This window comes from Benincasa hispida, chromosome 4 (assembly GCF_009727055.1).
Source record: "Benincasa hispida cultivar B227 chromosome 4, ASM972705v1, whole genome shotgun sequence".
Taxonomy (NCBI): domain Eukaryota; kingdom Viridiplantae; phylum Streptophyta; class Magnoliopsida; order Cucurbitales; family Cucurbitaceae; genus Benincasa; species Benincasa hispida.
Window position 1 is genome coordinate 33,477,763 of NC_052352.1, and position 16,187 is coordinate 33,493,949.

The window sequence follows — 16,187 nt, forward strand, 5'->3', positions numbered from 1 at the left end:
TTCTTTTAACTTAATTTCATTTGAAGTGAGTGTAACTTGAGTATGATGTTTTTACTAGCTCAAAACCTTTATGATATGTTTAAGAGTGATTTTGAAATAATTAAAATCATTTTTGTTATTTTCAAAATCACTTCAAAAAATTATTTTAAAATTCAAAATTAATTTTAATAGTATGAAAAATGCATTTAAAGTGTGAAATTAAACATTGGATCGAATATGAATGATTAAGAGTGTATTTTGGAGTGAATTTAACCATTTCAAAGTCACTCTCAAACATGCGTTTACACGATTTTGATGACTTAAAGTATAGGCACAAAAGATGTACAGTTCTTTTTAAATTATTTTAGAAACAACTATTTTTATTAATCTTTTTTAAAATCGGCTCAAATATTCAACACTAAGAAACTTGATTGAATGAAAATTTGATGTATTGATTAATGTAATTGTTAGTTTGGAATTTTAATTGATACAATCAAAGGGTAAAAATTGCATTGAAAAAAAGGTGCATGCCATCTGGTTGGACAGCCAATTAAATAAACTCAAAGGAAATCTTATATTGAACATAGATCTTCTAAATTGCCTCTTGGTATTTAGATGGTTGAACGATGAATAAAACTTGAAAATCCTACTCCCACAGATACGCCGTTAAATGAAAATTTGAGCAAAAGCTCTAATTAACATTAATTAAATATAAAATTAAGAAATAAATCTGTGTAACGCATCAATTTACAGAGTTTGAATCTTATCCATTCTAACCTTAGTGTCTGCCATATTCATCGACGACTTTTCAAACTAATTCTAAATATTTCTTGAAAAAAGACTAATGAATGTAGAAGTTTCTTAGAAACACGAATGTCAACAAAAACCAAGTGATTAATTCACAAAACGGTTCATCAAATATATCTCCTAAAGTCTAATTTAAAATTTAAAAAAATACAATAATGATCAAAAGTTTAAAAATAAGTTGATACAATTTTACCTGTCTAAGTTCTATGGAAATGAAAGATTGAACCTCCAACTTTTAAAGTAGAAAATCATGTGAATGACCATCGAGCCAAACTCATTTTAGCAGCTGGTCTAAGTTGATCGAAATGAATAAAAATTGATTATTATTTTTTTTTACAACGAAAAATGTTTACACATTACATTACTGCAGTTGGCATCCTTGTGGAAATGATTGGCCCTGCTAAAACACGGGATACTGTTGTGGAATGAGAGATGGTACAGACGGATTTACGATGTTTGAAAAACAAAGGGCAACATTTAAAAGCTGTACATCTTGTGATCTTGCTATTTGCTGCTACCTAATGAGCATGAAATGTGGGATTTTGCCGCAGCATCTTCCTCGCTAAGTTACGGATATCCTCTTTATTAGATTCCCGTGATATTCGCTCCAACTCTTTCACTCCCTCACTGCTTATAAAATCTGCTGCATTTTCCTCTGCTCATATATAATATAATAGGTATAGTTATGATTCCATTGGATAATGGTTTAGTTTCTTTTATTTTTTATTTTTGAAAGCTAAATTTAGAAATACTACTTCAGTCAAAAAGTTTCATTATCTTGTTATCCACTTTCTACCAATGTTTTGAAAGCTAAATCAAAATTTAAAACTAAGACCACATTTTTTGTTTTTTTTTTTTTTTGAAAATTGAACATGCTTCCCATTAATGTCAATTTCTTACGATGATATGTATCTTTCTTTACAATTCTTAGCTAAATTCTAAATTCCAAAAACATATTTTTAAAAACTATTCTTTTAGTTTTCAAATTTTAGCTTGATTTTTTAAAACAATGGTAAAAAATAGATAATAAAATAAATCAAAAAATTTTTGAGATGAAATGAGAATTTATATGCTTAATTTTTCAAAAACAACAAATTAAAATCAAATGGTTACCAAACAAGACCTAAATAAAACTAAATAAATAATAAAAACAATTTTTCTTAGAAAAATGTGATAATTATAGTAAAAAATTTGGAGGAAAAAAGTTTAAATTTCAAAAAACTAACCAGACCTAAATAAAAATAAATAAATAATAAAAACTTTTTTTTTCCAAATTTTGATTGAGAACTCAAATGTTTCTTAAGAAAAAATGTGATAATCATAGTAAAAAATTTGGAGGAAAAAAGTTCAAATTTCAAAAACATAATTTGAATTGAGTATGTGAAATTAGGATGGATAAGTAGGAGATTTCTTTGGATAACTTCATGTGTTGTACTCTTGACCAAAAAATAAGAGGTTTGAATCTTTACCGTTTTGTGCCAAATGACACAAGGCAAGCTCGATATGGCGCCGAGTTGATGCAGAACTAGTATGAGAATTGTTGATTAACCATGTAAGGGCACCATCCTCCATTAGCAGAGAACGGCCTTTCTTGCGTCCTGCAGCAAGCAATGGAAAATTTAGTATGGTGAAAGGGCAGCAGATATTTGTGTTTGACAAGAATTAATTACATCAGCAAAAACATATGGTAAAAACCTTGAACAATTCCCCTGGATTCACATTTGGCAAAATTTGCCATTCCCCTTGCAACTTGCGCAATAACATCATTATTGCCGCTTGTAACCATTTCCAGTAGAGCTTTAATACCTCCATCATCCTTTAGCATCTTGTGCAACTTTTCTGTTCAGCGAAAATTTCAGAATCAAATTTTATGAAATCTCTAACATAGTAACCTGAAAATATTATATTAGAGCATTGATTCACGATGGGAAAAAAAAGTGTACTATTGTATCAGGACTAGAAGTGCCAAAAAAAAAAAAAAACCAATTCACTGGTTTGCTTTGGTTTAGTTTTTTAATAAAAAATTGGACATCTTAGTTTGTATTTGAAGAAAGAAAAAATTATTAGTTCAAACTGGTTTTTGATTGAAAAAACAAGTCAAAACCGGACCAAACCATGGGTAGGTATATATAATCTTAAAAATAAACTCTAACCTCAAGGTCCTTTGAGTTAAAAAAATCAAAAAAAGAAAAATAAAACAAAAATGTCCGATTTCAATCTATAGAAAAAGAAATAGACCCCACTTTAATTTGAAAATAGTAAAAATGACCCATTCAAAATAAAAGAGAAAATAAATATGAAAAATTGGAAGAAAAAAAGAGAGATCTACCAAAAAACCAAACTGATAAATAAACCTAACCATATACAAACCAATAAGTTGATTTTATTCTTTATTAGACATCGATTTGGATCCCTTCTTTGTGAAACCAATCAGTTTGGTCTGGTTCTTGGTTGTTCCGAAAACTGATAAAATCAAACTGATTTTCACATAGGCCATAGGGCGAATTAAACAGAATAATTAAATCCAGGCTTCAAAACATTTCCAAATCTGACTTTCCAATTCTGAAAGTTGGGCAAGGTGGATTATTACCATTTCCACATAAATTAGCAAGGGCACCAGCAACCATGCGAAGAGTTTGGGGATCGTCTGTTCTGGATGCTGTTCTTGCCAATAGCTGCCCACCCCCTTTGCTCATTATTACGGCTTGATTCCTCTCTGAGTGAAGTCCCCAAAAAAATTGAAAATTGTTAGTGCATTTATGAATTACTTGGTTTAAAATATTACAATAGCATATGGCTACTTTTGTGTATGATTTATGAAGATCAATTATGTTGAAGGGGCAAAAAAGAAGAAAAATGCAACAAAAAAAATAAATAAATAAATAAAAAGGATCGAAGGAGATTATGAAACAATTCTACAAGTTTTTTGTTCCAAGTCGCCGAGCTTACCATTCATTGCTAAATTGGCAATAGCTCCCGAAGCCACTCTGAGAATTGTCATATTTCTAGATGATTGCAGTAGCATGAGTAAAGCATCCAAGCCACCTTCATCTACGATTTTTTCCTGATTTGAATCTGAAATCGATAAAAACCATCAGACCCAACTTCTAATGAATTATGCAGTGAGAGCGGAAAGAGCCATACATTGAGGGGGTAAACACATTCCCTTTAAAGTAAAATTTGACAAACCATATGGACACAATAAAGTATTATTTGTGAAATATTTAGTCTTTATCGTCCTAAGTTCTCTCCTATTTAAGAAAACCTACTTTACATATTGAATAAAAAGGATATTGATACTATCTCAAAACTAAGATGGTATTAGAGCTCATTAGCAAAACATGTATTTGGTCTAAAAAAATTTGGAATCTGACTCAAAGAGTGGTGAACCGAAAATTTTTTAGAGGCACGTTGAGGATCCTACATCAAAAAAGATGAAGAGACCCATAAATTATGGGAGAGACGATGCACACCTTCAGCAGCAAGATTGGCCACCACTTTCACAGCATGGACTTGGACATCAGAGTCTTCAGAAGTCAGCAATTGTAAAATCTTCTGAAGACCAACTGGATATCGAAGCCAATGAACTTCCATTAGGATATTTTAAAATTTCAATTCAGATTAAAAGAAAAAGGTTTTTGAATCTTGTACAAGTCCATAGCAATTTTCATATTTATGAAAATTCAAGTCTACTAACAATCTCTTACTTTCTTCACATATTTTTGCAATTGTTGCACGTTGACCGGAATTGGTCTCTTTCAATTGACCCGTCTTATGAAAACCCATGAGAGTTCCCATGTTGGAGGGTTCTCTGTGTATATTATCCTTCATATACGATTTCTTATCCTGGGATCAATTAATCATAACAGAAGACCATCAAAAACTAGAACGATTTTGATAAAGGGGAAGTGCATGACAAAATTTACCTCAAAATCATTCTCACTCATTGGTACAGTCCTTTTTATTTGAACCAATTCATTTTCAACAGTCTTCCTCTGCTTCTCTTCTGATAGAAGTTTTTGCCTCGTGATATAAAGTTCTTCCTTCAGTTTTTCCTAAAAATACAAGGATTTGTAAACAACTCATTAACAATAAGTTGCTACGAGTTACCCTAGCATACCTTCTCTTCCACTAGATTTTTGTGCTCTGACTTCAAGGATTGAAATTCAGTGAGAGTGACCTCATGCGACTGGCATGAACGTCTTAACTTTTCCTTGAGTTCTTCGATTTCTTCCTGCTCATACATCCAACAAAACAAGTGAGTAGGAAAATGATGAGTGCAAGAAGAATTTGGTCTCAAGTATATAGTTTCCCCTAGGCTGCGACTAGTAACACTTACAAAAAAATGAAACCTAATATATTTAGGCTCAACAAAAACCTAGTAATGCAGAAGGGTATAAGAGGCTTCAACCGAAGTTTTCTAACACTATAATTAGATTACAAAATCGTAGAAAGATGACTGGGTCACTTTAAACTGGATTGTGACATTCAAATGAAGTAGGGTGCTTGTTCTTGAGTCGAGTATCGATTCAGAATCATATTTTATATGAAATGTCAATTCATCAGGGGGACAGAGAGATGGAAATAAAATGCTTTACGAAGCTGTAATGATGTTAACTAAAGGTCAAATAATAAAGTTAACTAACTTTCAGATACATCTTTAAAGAAGTTAACCTGCATTGAATTTTGATGATTACTTAAGCAGCTCTTTGCCGAATGTAGCTGTTCTTCTATAACTTCAACGTGAGCATTCTTATCCTCTAATTGTTTCGTTAGTTCTGCCATTTTCTTCTCATATCTCTGAGTGGTTTCTGCAAGCGCCTTCTTATACGCTGAATTTTCTGTTTCATGATGCTATGCACCACAAAGAAGAAGAATAAATCTACTGGACACTACCAATGAATTAAAAGTAACGAAAATCAATCTTTTACATTACTGCTTCAACGTTAAGCACCAAGGCCAACTACAGTCTCAATAAAGGGGGAAGGAGAGGAAGTTAAAGAAGATAACAAACAATGACATGTCATCAAGCAACTGTAAGTGGTCAAATAATTCCATGTATGTAGCAACACTTCTTTCGTTTTTCTTTTTTTAGAAAAAAAAAAAAGGTAATAAATAGTTCAAACCACCTATTTTCCAATTTCAATGGAAGCATAAAATTTCAAGAACATTTATAAACAAGTGGAAACCAAAAAAATATAATAATAAGTATCAAACAAAATCGATCAAAACATAATCAGAAAACTGCCTACACTAGCAAGCAAATAAACTTTGCGACTAAGAGCTGCAACAACATATAAAACTAGCAGTAGTATTTAGCTCCGATTCCAAATTCACAATAATAATACAATACTCAGATGGTCAAATAGCAACGATGAAGATATAGCTAAAGAAAGTAAAGAAAAGGCAAGGCTTCCAGTTCCACCACCAACTATCTATAACTGATCAATTTACTGACCTGAATCGACTTTTTGTGATCAGACAAGATTTTCTTCATAACTTCTAACTCTTCCTTGCCACTTACAGAACGAGCATGCTCAACTTCCAGCTGTTTCTTCAAATCTGCTATATTCTTCTCATACATTTGAGTAGTATCGGCCAAAACTTTCTGATACGAGTAGTTTTCAAGTTGATGTTGCTGCCAGTACATAAAAAGAGACCATTATTCTCATAACCTCTTTGGTGCAAAGAAAAGTATATCCCCTCCTATAAGCCACTATTTCCAGTATAAGGGTCTAGTAGAATAGTTGGACATTGAGCTAGTTTCTATATAAAGTAAAGATTAAGAACCATATAAAGGATTATATGTTTCAGTTTAATTTATTCTTTCCCCTTCCCCCCCACCCCCACACCCATTAATTGGGTTAAGGAACCATATGTTACTGATAAAAAAAAGAGATAAGAAAGTGGAGGAAAAGCTGACTGGATCAAAACTAGTGACTAAAGAGTTAGGAGAAAAATTGGGACCAAAATTAATGAAAATAATAGAATTGAAAGCTGGCCGGACCAAGCTTAGCTCATTATGAGGACTACAGAGAGAAGCCAGGTGCTCATCGTGGATCATTAATTATATATGTTGTAGCAAGCAGAAGTGAAGACCAGACAAGAAATTAATCTTTTTAGGAAGCATAACATTAATTATAAAATGCAGCGTATCCCAAACTCAATCGGCCATCACAAATCATGTAAAAGTAATTGAAAAAGTAAAGGCTTGAACATGAGATTATCTAGCATAAGACTACTGAAAGTAATCGTCTTTCAACTAGCCCTACTGACCACCCTTGTGGCTAGACTTAATAAGCCAATAATTACTTGTTTTTATCTTTTTAGTTATTAGATAATAACTTACACCATCATCACACGCTAGGTTCAGAATATACTTCATAAAACAATGTAGCATCATGAGTTCATTAAACAAAAAGATAAGTGGTCTCAAAATGAAAATGTTTAAAAAGAAGTATATTATTTATCAGGATTGATAATACCTTACTGTGTTCTAAACTCATTTCCAGATGACTAACTTTATCACGCATTAGGTCATTGTGATCTCTTTGACGGTTCAACTCGGTTAATAAATCTGTCATCTCCTTTTCCATTCGCATATTCTCCTTCTCTAGAAACTGAAATAAACATCATCAGAACAAGATTCTCAACACAGGAACTAGAGAAAACCCTTGAAATAACATAGAATTTTAAATCCATATTGAAAATGAAATACTGGTACGAAAAAGGAACTTAAAAGAAGTGTTCAAGAGGAGAGATGGCTACCTCAGACCTTGTAATTAAACTATTTTCTGCTTCAGCAAAGGAGGCTTGACAATCCCTTAGCTCTTTTTCCAGTTTATATTTCTCATTTTCTCTTAACTTTTGTTGCCTATCAGCTTCTGCAGTGAGAGTGTCTACTTGATTTTCAAGCTTCCGGCATAAACTTTCATAATCAAATTCTTCTTTAAGTTTTATCATGTTGACAATCTTCATTGCCTGATAAAAGAAAAAAAATAGCAGCCAGTTAATGTCCTGAAATAAAATATACAAACGAAGCAAAATATTCTGATTCGTGATTAGGACGGTAGCAGAGGCAATACAATTTAATCATTTAGGAAATAAATGCGTAGGTAAGACGTGCCAACTGAAAATTTAAAATATTTGAAGATTCTAAAAGATAATCATAAACCCAATTATAAAAAGACACTTCCAGTGTGGCTGCTTTTATTGTTCTTTTATCGAATCCATCGCAACCTGCTTTCTACCCTCATTAATAAAATTGTCATCTGCTTTTATAAAAAAAATATATATATATATATATGATATTAATTTCAATGACACTATTACCTTCTTGATTTGAGGGGATATAATAATAATAGAATCTTGTCTAAATGTTAAAATCTAAAAGTCGCCTTTTTCATCTCAAATTCAATGCACCATATCCACTCATTGACGGAATATAGATGTTTGCAGCATCCAAATGAGACTTTCAAGGCCAACTCTGAGATAGTTATGTTCATGGAAAATTGCTCCACCAAGTGTCGTGGCTAACTGTGATCTTCATTCCACTACTTAAAAGTATGAAGTGATCAGCACACCACATAAATCTATAAATCCAGTTTTCAGCATCCACTACACATTCAGACTGAAGCACCAAAAATCTTTAACTTTATCACGGAAAACAAAAAGAGAAAAAGAGAGAGAGAGAGAAGAAATGAAAGCTTATGTTATCCAAATCAACAGGAAGAGGGAACAAGCCCTCCGGCATTATTCCTTATAAAAGGTTTAAAAAAATACGGATGATTATAGTATGGGGATGAAACAGAATATACAATTAACATATCCAACTCACACGTTGTCCAAACATTATTGTGCTAGCAGTTTCTGCATGGTATCTTGAAGATGGTCCAATTGTTATAATGAGAGAAGTCCTAGCAGAACCTAATAGAATTAAACTTTCATTAGTTCATAAGAAAATTAAGAGAACGTTCGTGGACATAACATAAACAAACATAGTGTCAATCTTATAATTCTTCTTTAAAAGAATATAGAATAGCTAAGGACGTATACCAACCAAGACATTAGGCTCGATCAACTGATCTACTTGTCAATGTAATATGTGAATTTAAATCTAGGAGATTATAACATCGTGAAACAATAAAGAAAGGAAAAGAGAGGAAAAGAAACTCGTGTAGATGCTTGATATTGTAGCTATATATTCTTTATTAGAACTGGTCATGGGAGAATCAGAGCAGATGAGATTTCCAGAGTCGAACCTCCAAATGAATCACGAAGAAGTCTTGTAAGCTTAGAATCTCTGGTGGGTATATGGGTGCTATTTTCTGCCAATGCATTGATACATTTTCCAAGGGAAGTGAGAGAAAGATTAATAAATTTTGCCTCTTCAAGTAACTGACCTTCACTTCCTGCAACAAGAAGTACAAGTAAGGACAAGTTAAACTAGTTGTTCATGTCACTTACCATGTAAAGGGTATTTTTCTCCAACTCAAATAACATTAAGAGAAAGGGAGAAAAGCAAGGGTTGGGTACTGGCCATAAAAAATAACAAACCAGATTTATTTATTCTTTCTGATCCTGCTAGATCAACAACCAGCAGCTTGCTTTTCCGAATCATTGGTATGCCATTACCACCTAGAATATCAATTGCATGGTCGTTCACGTTCCCTTGGAAAGCAGTCATATCTTCATTTCTTTTGCTGACAGCTCTTCGTACATAAACCTATGAAAAGTGAATTAATAAATAATATTTATATTATAACAAAATTTGAAACCATTGATGAATATTAACATCCTATTGAATACCAACCATGAGGATTGCGTGACTTCGCGAACTTTCTGTATTCATTTTTGTATTGGCTGCATGGCGATTAGACTCGCTAATCTCCAGTAATTGTAAAAAATGATCTATATCTTGAATTTTGACAACAGTAGCACCAGGAGCTGATACTTCTCCAGTTTTGGGATCCTCATTAATTGGGATGTTAACCTTTTCAGGAGCAAGCAAATCTTGAATGGATTCCATATACAACTGAGAACAAATAGAGCACAGTAAATTCTTATTCATCTGGAAAAAACCCTTAGACTGTCCAAAGAAGAGCTATTACTATTAAGCATGCAACGGAAACATGCTTGTGTCCAAAATGTATGAGACACAGAGATTCAGGCTTGTTCATATAAACTAGATTTTGGACTTTCTTCTCCTTTTTCTTTTAACTTCAGTTCATGAGCAAATAAAAAATTAATAATAGTAGAGGAAAAAAAACTGAACTTTTAGACTTCTTTTAAGCATATAATTAGGCTAACATATTTGGTTTTAATTTTTTTTTATAAGATTGAACCTTTTAGAGATTTACTTAAAAGAACGCACACAGAATATGCTGCACCATTAGAAAAGGACAAAAAATTCGTAAGATAGAAAGTTGGAATACGAAGAGCAAAGGAGATTTGAGACTAGTTGCATAAATCTATATATTACTGTTCAACTTTGTGGAATTCATCTATCCAATATTATCAGCTTTTTTTATATATTCTTCCAACATTTTACAGCTCTCCAGTCTTGCCTAAACAGTTTCAAATGGTCGAGATCAATCCAAAATTAACCAAACAAAAGTAGAACTATAAAGCAAGCTCAAGAAAATAAAGAGTAAATCAATTCGTCCAAGTAATTGGCTGCAAGAATCTACTGACACTAAAGTTTCCAGTGCACAAAATAAAGTACCAAGAAACAAAAACAATCAGAAAATTTCACAAAAGTAGTATGACAATCACTATTCATGGAAGCACATGTGTACCTGCAAATAGGAAATTTCCACGCTATCCGAAGTAGGAGATACATTGGCAATTATGTCCTCCAGAGCTCTAACCATGATACCACGCTCAGATGCATCTTCTTTACCCATCCTTCCAAGTGTGTAAGTCTTACCAGTACCTGTTTGACCGTAAGCCATAATTGTGCCATTATATCCATTTAGCACACTCTGCAAAAAGTACATCAAACCTATTAACATAAATACCAACTGGGAAAAGATCAAGAAACTTTCATTAAGGGAATGAAAAGAGACTAGCGCTCTAAGATGCAAAAGGATACAACAAAACATATGTAAACAAAAAACCACAAACAATTTAAGACAAACTGAATGAAAGATGAAATGATAGTAACCTATACAACAAGGAGAACCATCAAATATGGGAAGCACACCAGAAATTGTCTATGAAAATTAAGATCACATGCACGTATACAGCATTTGAACCACAACACGACACATCAAACATGATATTTGGGGAATTCTCTATGACTTTGCTTATCAATCACAAACCTCAACAACAGGTTTTGCTACCACTTCATATACACGCCTTTGAGAAGCAGATTCCGTAAAAACTTCATCAAATCGATATGACTCAGAACTCCAGTTGTTTTTTCTCAATTTCAACCGCTTCAGCTACATGGTGAAATAGAATATAAATAAATAGGAAATAAAGAAGATCATTACAACCACAGCTAACACGAAAATAAATTAAGAACAACACTTGGAGCACATGGACCATGTCGAAAAGTATGAACTCCAACTTAATGTTGAATAGATAAGCTTTTTCATGAAATTATTTTGTAATTATGTTGAAAATTACCTCATTTTTTTCTTTTTTCTTTTTCTTTTTTTTTTTTTTTTTTTTTTGAAAAGTTTTAAAATAATGAAAAGAGACCAACGCTCAAATTACCTCTGGTTGTAATTCAACACAATCAGCAAAATCTGCATCTGAAAGAAGATCCTCAGTATTTCTAGGTCGAACTCTAACAGCCACTCTCACCCGCTGAGAATCTATCATCAAAAGGTACATGTGTCAAAAACAAAAAAAAACAAAACAAAACAAAAAAATTGATCCAGAAGATATGCTAGCTTCACAATTGCAGGAAAATCATTTTCAAAATTTATTTACCAAAGAAGCTAAACAATTCAAGCATTGACAGATGGATGATTCGAGTAAGATCCTAAGATGACTGTAAAACCAGTCTGGTTTGGTTAAGACTTGATATATAACAAGGAAATAACACCCCTAATCAAATTAAGCCTTTTGTATGTTATATTTACATTAAATGTTAAGTAATAATAATGATATTCACCTAAAAGGCTAAAACTTTAAATCGACAAATATACTAGTCAACTGCTTGTGGTATGAATTTATCACTTAACTAAGAAGCTGAAACCAATAGGTTTTCATATTGGAATTTACACATGCCATGGACTATCTTAAGCATCGTTTTTCCGGATAAGGACTATCTCCGTGGAGTTTCTGTGGACTATAATTTACTCTTTTTCCACTAAACGTTTAAATTCCCAACGCCCAACAGAGTTCACTAAACAAATGTTGAATCGCAATAACACACAAAAACTCTGTTGGTCGTCGATCAAATATCTTCAGAGTGATTGAGGTAGCAGTCATCATATTACGCCAATTTTTTTATCATTTTAGTGCTGAGTCCTACCAAAATGATCGTACCGGAGAAAATATAATCATTGTATGCTTTACAAGTTCTTTAAGCGTCTTTCTCTTAATTCAACATCCGGCATGCTAGCCATTCTCGTACTGCGCTCATCACAAGAGAACAGGGATATACATAGAACAAAGTTTAGTAACAAAAAGAATTGCAATTTCGAACTGTGAGTCTAACACATTCCGGCCGCTTACCTTCCCTCAACTATCTTATTTATATTATGGGCTCACTTCGTGATCACAATTTCGTACTTAGGCTCCAGAGATAAGAATCCGCTCACTCAACTGACAAACAACATCATAAAGTTGCACATACAGAGTCAAACTGAGATGTGCCAGTTTATACTCGTTCAGGAATCTAAATACATCATAACATCAAGGAGAAGACAAAAAAGCGGAATAAACAAATCATACTTAACAAATTCCAAAAGCAACACAGCACCTAACACGTATCAAACCGAAAGCAGTTTAGAAACAGAGCAGCACGACAAGCATCCAAACCGCGCAAGCAAAGAAACAGACACACAAAGAGATAGAAAGTGACAGAAATCAAGACCTTCATCGCCGTCAAACGAATGAGACCTTGAATTAGGAGTAAGAGAGCGTCGAGAAGCATTAGACGCTTTATTACGAACAGAAGAATTAAGACTCTGTCCATGACCAACACTTTTCGAAGCAGAAATGGAGAAAGAAGAGGAGCTATTATGAGCAGGAGAAAGCGGAATATGATGATGAACACCTTGCCTCTCGGACCTCAAAGAAGACCTTAAACCATTACCGCCAATACCACCACCATTCGAAGCCATTTCTCTTCCAAATCAAAGATTCCGATCAGAGCATGTAGCTCGAAGCTTGAGATGAAACTGAACACCGAAAATCGAGCGAACATTTACAGGAAAAGGAAGAATCCATGGCGGAATATCAAAGAAGTTGAGGCCGGCACGTAGAGAAGAAGAAGAGAGAACCGGTTCCCGCGTTGGCAATTGGGTAACGTTTGGGGCGGCAGCGTTTATTTATTGAATTTAAGATTTATAGTTATTATTTATTTTACTGTCACTATTATTATTATTATTTGACTCAAATTAAATTGGCATTTAATTTGAATCTCAAAACTAACCGAATCAATCCCTCTTCTTTTATTACAAAAAAGATAAATAAATATACTAATCAACTTTATTATCTTTTTATACATACATATATCAACTTTATGACGTCATTAATAAAACTAAAAACTAAAAGTATACTTTCTCCTTGTTTCAAAAAAAAAAAAAAAGTGTATTTTCTCCTTTGTCCCCTTTTAATTTGTCTGTTTGTTTGTGACATTGACACCTATGTTTGGGATTTTCTTATCTAATTTTTTATGAACATTTGTTATATTTTTATTTTTTAAAAAATACTAAAATGAACCTATCTCTATTGTTCATACATCCCTCCAAATTTCCTTTAAAAAAATTTAAAATTTTCATTCATTCCTTTTTTTTTTTTTTCTCTTGAGAAAACTTCTTTTAGTCTCAAAATTTTGAAAATATGTGCATTCAATCTTTACTCATGACATCGCTTTTTAATCCTCAAAGATCTTAAAATAAGTATATCTGATCACTGAATTTTCAAAATGTTTTTAGTCTTCAAATTTTAAGAATAAGTTTAAAAGGTCCTTTGTTTTTTATAACTTCACATAATTATATGGCATTTGAATTAAAAAAAATAAGTTTAAAAAATAGCTTCAGAGAGAAGAAGGAATTGGTTTAAAGATTATTTTTATAATTTAAAAATTAATAATAAAACTACTATATGGATCTTCTAAATCTATTTTAAAAAACTCAAATACTAAAAGGTTACATTATGAAAAATATAAGAACCAAATGCATTTATTCTATAAAATTTAGGGACTAAACATGTATACTTTGAATATTTAAATGACCAAAGACACATATTTTTAAACCTTTAACTAAAATTATAATTTTTTTTCTTTTTACTCTAAAGGAAAAAGTATTTACAAAAGATTGTATATTTTGTTTGATACCGAAGGACTTCATGCTTTATCGTGTTGACATATAGGTTTTAATTCTATTCCATTTCTAAACTTTTAAATTTATTATAGTTTGATCTCTAAACTTTCAAAATGTTTATTTTAACCCTAAACTATCGAGTTTGTTTTACTTTAGCTCTCAACAAGTCAGGTCACCCCATAAGGTCGATAGTAATTATACATTGATCATATATATATTTTTTCTTAAATAATTAAAAGGAATACAAGTTTTTTTATTTAAAAGAAAAAAAACAATAATAATAATAAAATAAAAACCCTCATGTCATTAGTTGCCTCTCCGGTCCACATTCATATACCCTCAAACTCATTTAAACTAGAATAGGAAAATGCTATTTATCAATCATAATGAATGATAACATTCTACTTAAATAATAGGTACAAGTTGTCAACAAGGGGACAATAAAAACTTGCATTTGGCCTATCATCTTAAATTCAAGTTTTGTTTACAAATTAAGACAATACAAATAGATAAACCCGAGTTTATTTCTATGAAGAATATTATTTACTAATGTAGTAACAACACTCTTAACTAATAATTATCGAACTAAGATGAATATAGTTGTCCAACAAATGTGTCCAAGAGCATGAGTTGTAGCGACCAAATTTATTCCTAATAGTCATTACAATTAATGATTGACAAAAGCTACAAAGCTCCTAAAGCTGCAATCTCTTGTGAGGTCTATATTCCTATAACAAGATTTATTCATTTTCACTTTGAAAAGTTGAGGACAATTATTGGTGTATCTATGTCTACTTCTGGAAATTGTAGGGACCTCAAGAGACATAATTCATTCATAATGTTGTAGGACATTTAAATTTGCAAAGATTTTATAAGGAACTTGAGTATAAAGTATAGCACATGCTATGTTTTTCTCACATTGTATTAAAAAAAAAAAGGACAATGCTTCTTGTTGGAAATTATTGTTTGACATTTATTGAAATATTTATACTTATGACCAACTTGAGATGAATTATTGAAACATTATACAGTAAGTGGTTATTTGAAGTTTTTTTATTTTTCAATGAAGGATAATAGTTTTTATTCAAAATATATCACTAACATATTTTCTTAAGAGTAATATTTGGGTGCAATCTTGTATCCTCTTTAATCACAATAGAAAAAGATATATATCATTTATTAAAAAAGTAAAAATTTACCACTAGACAACTTGTAAGTAGGTACTTTGATGGACTATATAAAGATTGGTGTAACTAAGGATATAACGAAATATTTTATTTTCTTAATTTAATTGGTCAAGAAACTTTTTATTATTATTATTATACTGAATGCTTGCAAAGATTTTAGTCTTTGATTTCAAGGGAAACAACACAAACCAATTACTAAACTATACTTGACTTTGATAGGGATATTAAATGATACCTTTTTTTGATGAATTCAACAAAGATTCAGACATCTAACCTTTTAAACAAAAATATATGACTTATGTTAGTTGAATTATGCTCGTGTTGGTAAAGGTCAAATGCAACATTCGGCAGAAGTGGGGTTGACACTAATATGTTTTCTTAAGAGTAATATTTGGGTGTAGCCTTGCATCCTATTTAATAACAGTAGAAAAGGATATATGTATCATTTATTAAAAAAGTAAAAGTTTGCCATGAGAGAACCTGTGAGTAGGTACTTTGGTGGACTATACAAAGATGGGTGCAACTAAGGATACAACCAAATATTTTTATTTTCTCAATTTAATTGGTCAAGAATTTATTATTATTATTATTATTATACCGAATGCTTGCGAAGATTTTAGTCTTTGATTTCAAGGAAAATAGTACGAACCAATTACTAAACTATACTCACTTTGATAGGGATATTAAATGATACATTTTTTATGAATTC

The 16,187-nt window shown here is 31.8% G+C and overlaps 1 protein-coding gene across 1 annotated transcript; it reads right to left on the minus strand.

The window, feature by feature from the left end:
• Positions 1-1,034: 1,034 nt before the first annotated feature.
• Positions 1,035-13,298, minus strand: LOC120075869 (kinesin-like protein KIN-UC). The gene is made up of 21 exons (XM_039029589.1): positions 12,839-13,298; positions 11,509-11,609; positions 11,109-11,231; positions 10,584-10,769; positions 9,599-9,820; positions 9,343-9,511; positions 9,048-9,197; positions 8,624-8,712; positions 7,555-7,767; positions 7,272-7,406; positions 6,245-6,424; positions 5,461-5,640; positions 4,907-5,020; positions 4,713-4,841; positions 4,494-4,632; positions 4,260-4,352; positions 3,736-3,861; positions 3,377-3,502; positions 2,482-2,625; positions 2,256-2,384; positions 1,035-1,441 (listed from the first exon to the last, which is right to left on the minus strand). The coding sequence occupies exons 1-21, from the start codon at positions 13,086-13,088 to the stop codon at positions 1,305-1,307; spliced, it is 3,135 nt and encodes a 1,044-aa protein (XP_038885517.1). The 5' UTR covers positions 13,089-13,298; the 3' UTR covers positions 1,035-1,304.
• Positions 13,299-16,187: the final 2,889 nt, after the last annotated feature.

What these genes read in the sequence shown, in the direction of transcription:
- LOC120075869 (XM_039029589.1), bottom strand. Translation starts at nt 13,088, where the DNA reads ATGGCTTCGAATGGTGGTGGTATTGGCGGTAATGGTTTAAGGTCTTCT. An exon ending in ATCATCAAAATTCAATGCAG is followed by an intron (nt 5,021 to 5,460) that starts GTTAACTTCTTT and finishes ATGTATGAGCAG; the next exon opens with GAAGAAATCGAAGAACTCAA. An exon ending in GGCCAATCTTGCTGCTGAAG is followed by an intron (nt 3,862 to 4,259) that starts GTGTGCATCGTC and finishes TATCGATTTCAG; the next exon opens with ATTCAAATCAGGAAAAAATC.